Raw genomic sequence first — 7,362 nt, 5'->3', positions numbered from 1 at the left:
GATTATGAAGTGTTTGATTCACAGAGCACCTTATAAGAGCGTAAACAAAGCCTTTTTGTTGAGGAGGGAACCAATAATACTTTGTTGGTGCTGAGTTGCATATGTATATTGTGCTCTGATTGGTGCAGCTTTTTTTCCTGAGTTTGTGCATAATGAACTAGAAGGCCGATGCAGGACTCTTCAGGATCCTGTCTCTGATGAGTTAACCGTGTGTTGTGTTGGCAAAAGTATTACCACTGAAAGATTTTGGGAAACAATAAAATTTTAAAAAACACTTTAAAATCTTTTACTTCTGTTTGTTTTACATCCAGGTCACCAGTAGCAATGATTTCCCCTCCCACTGTGGTACCTTACAATATAAAGCACCTTGAGGTGACAGTTGTTGTGATTTGGCGCTATATAAATAGAACTGAATTGATTTGAATTCGTTTTTTCTATTACCAGTAGGAAAAGTTGATTTGATAAACACCACTAATAAGAGTGATGTAAGAGTGAACCAGCACCTTCTGGTGCACTCGTCACTGCAACAAGGTGAGAGGTTTGAGATAAAGTCATCTTTAGGGTATCGGCTCACCTGCTTCCATCTCACCTCATCCCTAGCATCGTCTGTCACACCACCTTCACTACATCCATGAATCTTCTCTGTGGTCCTCCTCCTTTCCTCCTGCCCTGCAGCACCAAATTTAACCCTTCATCCCATTTGTTCAGCATCCCTCATCTGTGCATGTGTATCTTACCCTCTCCAACTTTGTCTCCAGTGGTTTAAAATTAGGTGGCTGAAATAAAACAGGTATTAAGGACAGATGTTTAACCACAAACCCACACATACAATAAAGAGTCAAGTTAAAGAGAAGACAGAGGAAATGGGATCAGTGCACCCTCTTTATTTTGATTTATATGCAAACAAGTAAAACCTTGTACAGTTGATCCTTACACTGCTTCTGCAAAGCATTTTTAAAAACATTCATGAAACCGCTGTAAAATTCAAGTTTCAGTTTCAACCTTAAAACAGCCAAGTCTACCAGACATGGATCTTCTTTGAATTTAGGACTTAATCCATGTCTGGGAATCTGGCTGCATTGCCACAATCCCTTGTCATCTTGTCATATGAAACTCTTTGGACAAAACTTCCTAGCTAGCCTTACCTTTTACAAAACACTTGTACACCCAACAGGATTTATGAAAGCCCCTTTTACAAGTCTGGAGTTTACCAGATGTTGGTATATAGTGTACTTAAGATGCAGACAAATAAACACCAAACGGAAAAAGTGGAACACACAACGTTTAAAGCCACCATACCAAAAAAAACCAAAACAGATTAGCTTCAAATGCTTTTATGAATACACATGGTAAGCAAACTTTGTACAACACTTGAGTTCTGCTCATGTCGATTCATCTGATGATGTGCCCCTGACTACTGTTTGAGGTGTGCGCGCTCAGTCACTTTCTAAATGTGCACCCCATGTATCTTTATAAGGGCAATCAATACCAAGCAGCAAGGTGAAACTGTTCGCGTGTACAGGCCTCTGTATAAAACTATACAGTACATGTAACAGATACAGTACATTCCTGTAATCCTGTTTGATAAATACAACTCCATACAGATACACACAAAGCACAGCAAAATATCTTAATTAGACTAAATCAGATCCTGTAGTCTGCTGCATAGTTAAAAGCTTACATCGACACTCCTGCTCAAAGAACGGTAGTGCTCGAAAACTTACATCAAGGCAACAGCAGAACTAAATGACCTTTGACCATCATCATGTGGAAAGTGGGTTTCCCAGTTAAAACAGGTGAGTACTCCTCCCGCAGTGACCAAAACTTTACCATATACTGAAATGTATGTGGCAGATTCCACTGAACGACAAATGGCATCAAACCCAACTGTGGGTTCTGCATTTTTTTAAAACTACAAACCATGACCCACAGACTGGGGTCAGAAATGTCCTTGTTTTTTAAAGAAAGTCAGATTTGATTTTTCAGCTAATATAATTAAAACCTTTCAAATAACACACAACGTTTTCATAAATACAGTTTTCTCTTTTATTGTAGAAACCTTCACTCTTGTTTGACCGGCAAACTGTATTCACTAATACAAAGTTATCATTATTTTAAAAGGCTGACTGACCATGTTAGGCCTCAGTTACATGGGCCTAGACACCAGTTGGAGACCAACTGACAACCACCGGTTGTTAGGGAAAAATTAGTATTGCACAACCTGTTGTGTGTGGTTGCTGGCAGTCGCTGTGAAACTGACTGCTAAGCCTCAGTCACTCACTAAGTCATAGCTTTTACTTTGAAGGACAACAGTCGGTGAGTCATTATCAAGTGTTCACAGACAAATCAGCATCTTTCTTGAAAACTATGGAAGCTGTTATAATCTATGAACAAAGTAATCACATGGTGGTTTTTGGCATATCACTACATTTGAGAAAACCAGCAACCACTTTCAGCTGGTTAGGAAATGCACAGATTTCCCTAGCAACTGGAAGTTGCTGTGGCGGCGCCAAAGCCTCTCTCTTTCCAAAACATGTGCCTCTGTACACACATGTGGACAGACCACTAAAAGATAATCAGCTATAAATTAATTAACCATTAACTGCTAATCAATTTAATGTCACATTAAATGAAAAGAAATTTGCTTTTCTTTCACAAACAAGGTCAGCTCCAAGTTGTTGCAAACGTTTGAGCACTAGCTGATGTTCCTGCTGCTTGCTAAACAAGAATAAACATGATACTTCTGGGTTGAGCTAAAATGTAGTATTTCTGCTTTTTATTGCACTTTAAGTTCAAGCAATGCTAAATGTGTTGCTCTTCACATCAGCCTGTTGACCTAGACTTCGTGTCAGTTTAAGTCTTCCTGTTATTCACCATTTACTCAGCTAAAAGCTTAATGGAATCAGTGGAAAGGTGAATACAATCACTCAACACTGATTAAATTCAAACTCAACTGAATTAAAACCCAAAATCCAACGTAACATATCATTTACAGGTTCTCTACCTGAAAAACAGTCATGTGTAACAAGGATTCGCACCCCAGAAAACATGATTATGAATCACAAGGACCAGCAAACGCTTGAATACACACAGTGATCTTATCCGTCTGTAGAGGTCAAAGGTAAAAAGCCACAATATGGTTCTCATTGCTTTCTCCAACACCTGGCACACACACTTCGCTACTATTGTTTAGAGCCCTATGTAGACAGAAGTGCAGCCTCTTTAAAACCCAAGTCACAGCCATGGGCCTCTAAGCTCGTCTGTAAACTTGTTTCAGTGCAAGATATAGCTAAATGTAACAACAAGCGCGCACGCACACACACACACGCATATACACCAACACAGACTCACACGCACAAAAAACCAACAACAACAAAAAAAAACCCCACAGCAGATTATAAACATGCTGCTAAAAGTACTGGGGGGCACCCGAGCTGAGGTTTAGATAGGCTTGTAAAGCAGAGAAGTGACATATTTCTTCTTGTATCTGTGAGTCGCACTCAGCACCATTACTCCATCCTAACCAGGAGAGGAAAAAACAAACAAACAAAAAACAGGCTGTCATTAAGTCGGATCCAAAGCATCAGAACAATGCAATATGCTTCAATTTGTGAAAATACCAACTACGTACATATTGGATTACTGTTGAATACGCGATTTACCACAAACCTCACCAAAGGTTTGGCTCACATTGAACCACCTAACTGATCAATTACCTAATAAATAAAAATAATGCAAGAAAACTGTAGAAGTAAGTTCTGAATGTAGTCACTGGTGTGAAACGATTCACACCACTGACAACCCCTACCAGCTTCCCCCTTTAAAGCAGAACATCTTCCCTTTGTCTGCACAAGGACTGAAAGAACTGATATAAAACTGATATGATTAAAAATCATGTTCATGTAAACATGCTGGAACATTTAACAAAAAGAAAAAAGGGGGTGGGGGAGCAACTACTAACTTCAGTGAAAATGGGAGTCCTGAGTCATTCTGCTGCAAGTAAACCTACCTTTATTGAAAGTGCATATAGGTGATTTAGCATGACATGGTTGGGTTCAGGCAGCAGGGCAGGGTCACACTAACAACAGACAGGAGGAAAAGTCACAAAGAAAACAGTAACACGAAAAGATGAGTCACATCAGGGTTAAAAAATTATATCTGATTTGTAAACTGAGAGAAAGGTGCGAAAGGTGTAGATACTCACAGATATATTGGTGTCCTTGTTGAGAATGACTTGAAGGAGGTGAGGCGGGAGGATGGGCGGGGCTTTGAAGTGCTCCTCAGGTCTGAAGACATACTGCTCCTGTCCATACGGACCAGGAGGAGAGCTGGACAGGTCTAAAGATACAGCAATCACATTTACATGACATTTCACATACACACTTTACTCTACAGCTACTGACCAATTAAACACTAACAACAACAATAAAAAAAAGCTGTATTCTTTATTGTTGTATTTATTTTGGCATTTATTATTCAACTCCTTTCCTGGGAGCTGTATTAAGACTTAAATTGCTGGGACTGTTAGTGCAAGGTCAGGAAAGGCATGCTGCAATATGACAAGGCACTTTCCAGTTACTATTTACACATGCTGATTACCTTTAGTTGACTAAATAATTCAATAACAGAGCAGGCTGACCTGACGTGTCGGAGCACTCCAAAGAGTCGACCTGAAGGGCGTCAAACACCTCAAAGTCAGACTTTTTCACATGGATCAAGTTGTTGATAGTTCCCATCTGGCTGGTTACCACCGGCTGCCGAAAAAGAGAGAGAAATCATCACAGAGGAAATGAGGAAGCATGTGTAAAATTAGCAGTTTCCTGCACAGTTTTCCCTAAGGCAAAAGAGCTATTTAGCAGCTTTCACCGAATAGAAGGGCTTTTCAAAGCTTTACAGTCCCTCTGAGGTTTCAAAGTCCACATTTTGTGAGGATAACACAATACAAGATGGATGAAATTTAAATCCTAAATTTCCACAAAGGAATGTGTCCCTTCCTTTTTGAACTGTCAGAGGTCTCTGCACCATGCCAAAATGCAGTGTGCATGAATAAGTTAATGGGGGAAAAAAATGAAGCTACTGTACCTCTGATGGATCATGCACCCACTGTCCATCTACAAAAAACTTGTACTGGTGCTCTCCTTCGGGCAGGTCCAGAATTGCCACAAAATCATTATGGCTTAGGAGAAAGTAAGAGAATGTATTAGTGTGATATCAGAAACGTTTATCTACAAACTCTCAAGCTACAGCTTTACTTATAAAAGATAATGAATGTGATAACGTACTGTTATCCACTTCCTGTTTACCTTTTATTTAGTGGTATCTTTGTGTTCCAGTTATTAAAAGAACCAGCTATGTAGACCTCCTTCCCACCTCCGGCCCAGCGGATCACAGTGGGGCGAGCCTGAGGACCAGTTTTAACCAGATCATCCAAATCTGGGGTGAATTCTTTCTCTCCTGATGCCTGAAAGTAGTAAACATATAAATCTCAAATATAAGCTGTTTTGAGAAAATAAAGCTTTCAAATCTAAGGAAGTGGTGTGGAAGACAAACGTGTTTCAATATTATAATCTGCATACCTTCAATTCGGGTCCATGCGTGTTGAAGGTGTTGGGGTCATCTGTGCTGTCCACCATCTTGCTGCTGGGTTCTTGGTCTTTGGAACTGCTGCCACTGTCTGAGCGATGGGCCTTGGCACCATGCCGATCTCCAGCCACTCTGTCACTTGTGTTGCCCATGGTGCTTCACTTTTTTTTTGCAGTGCCACTGGAAATAAAGAAAATCCATTATGTGTTTAAGCAAAAAGCAAGATCTTTCAGAAACAAGAAAAAGACTTGAAGAGACAAACAGACTGTAGGCAGAAATCAGCACTAGACATCTTAATAGCTCATGGTAATCTCCTGTTTTCCCCCCATTATAAATTGTATACATCTGATATGGATGAAACACAGTTTGTCTATGAAGCAGGAAGACCCCCCCAGGTTTTCTGGTTCTTCATTTTTAGCTGTTCAACAAACAGCTAAAAGGTGACACTACTTTCTCTTTTTAAAATTTAACAAAAAATGTAACTAAAAAAAAAAATGTAATTGTCTTTTATCTAGTTTTTAAAAAAATCATTTTTAGCTTAGTATTATTATTTTTTTTAATGAATTTTTCTTCCATGTTAAACATTTTACTGCTGGTCAATATTTCTTTTTTTATATTTGTTATGTGCCTTTTTGTTTTATTACAATCAGTCAATAGAGAAATATTTTATTTAATTTTTTTAATCCAGCCTTTAATGTCTGATAAACTTTTCATTTTTTTGTGGTTTTCAGTGTGGAACTATCTGTTTTTTATATATCTCTAATTTAACAGATCTACATCAGTACAAAACTTTTGATGCTGCTGACAACAAATTGAAAACAAGATATGAATATGAAGATCTCTTGAATAGACACCATAGTCGATCTCCATTTATCCAAAAGACAAATACATCACAGAAAGGCTATTGTGACACATGTTTAAATACAAACTGAACCTGTTACATGAAACTATTTGTTCAGCATGACAAACACCATCTTAACACGATGAGCAGCAGCCTGACTCAGGCAAAAAAGCTAAACGCCTTTGCAGTGGGGCTAACCGGCTTACCGGTCGGTAGACGGATAAAGACAGAAAAGTGAAACAGGGTCTGTCTTCTGGCCGTGTGTCTGGACTTGAATCATAAACCGCCTAACGTAAACACAATCATGCTTTCAGACATAACGTAGTAAGAAAGCCTCCGTTAGTTAACGCCCACTAGCTAAGCTACCGCCAAATCAACAAGTTTTCACCACAGAACTTAAAATAACACATACGCAATTTTGCCATTAGTAAATAATTACGAGTACTCGTACAGCTTGCTGACTGAAACCTACCGTAGTTTCCCCACCAGCTGTTCTGCTGTGTCCACCTCAGGTCACTTCGCAGGAGAATATTTTTAGCCGCTGTTTGGAGTTCAAGTTAGCTAACTGCTAGCTGTCACTGTCTACAAGCAAACGACCAAGCTGTCTGCTCCGTTTATCTGCGCCGCAACAGACACTAGTTTTTCACCATTAAGTTGTGGCAGACGGGGAAAAATCACCAACACTCTCCACCTATCTGCACACTGACTTTAGTTTGTGTTTTAGCGGAGGGCGGGCCCACCTCTCTACAACAACTGCAGAGAGCTCAGTGCTGCCGCGACTACGGAGAGCGGTTAGGACAAAAACTGTTCAAATAACCGAAAAAAAAAAAAGGAAAAAAGGCTGAAGGTCGCCAGGAAGAAAACATCTATCACAAAAACGCCACAAAATGAAGAAGGTTAAGAGACACCCACAAGGAACTTCAGTAAAATAAAATAAA

The 7,362-nt window shown here is 39.5% G+C and overlaps 1 protein-coding gene across 1 annotated transcript; it reads right to left on the bottom strand.

Moving 5' to 3' along the window:
* Positions 1 to 863: 863 nt before the first annotated feature.
* On the bottom strand, positions 864 to 7,345 carry prkab2 (protein kinase, AMP-activated, beta 2 non-catalytic subunit). Its single transcript, XM_006786605.2, has 8 exons — positions 6,897 to 7,345; positions 5,577 to 5,763; positions 5,304 to 5,461; positions 5,083 to 5,176; positions 4,640 to 4,754; positions 4,205 to 4,338; positions 4,010 to 4,078; positions 864 to 3,519 (listed from the first exon to the last, which is right to left on the bottom strand). The coding sequence occupies exons 2-8, from the start codon at positions 5,733 to 5,735 to the stop codon at positions 3,442 to 3,444; spliced, it is 807 nt and encodes a 268-aa protein (XP_006786668.1). The 5' UTR covers positions 5,736 to 5,763; positions 6,897 to 7,345; the 3' UTR covers positions 864 to 3,441.
* Positions 7,346 to 7,362: the final 17 nt, after the last annotated feature.

Source organism: Neolamprologus brichardi, chromosome 18, assembly GCF_056152115.1.
Source record: "Neolamprologus brichardi isolate AB-2024 chromosome 18, ASM5615211v1, whole genome shotgun sequence".
NCBI classification, from domain to species: Eukaryota; Metazoa; Chordata; class Actinopteri; order Cichliformes; family Cichlidae; genus Neolamprologus; species Neolamprologus brichardi.
This window is presented reverse-complemented; position numbering and strand designations above follow the sequence as displayed.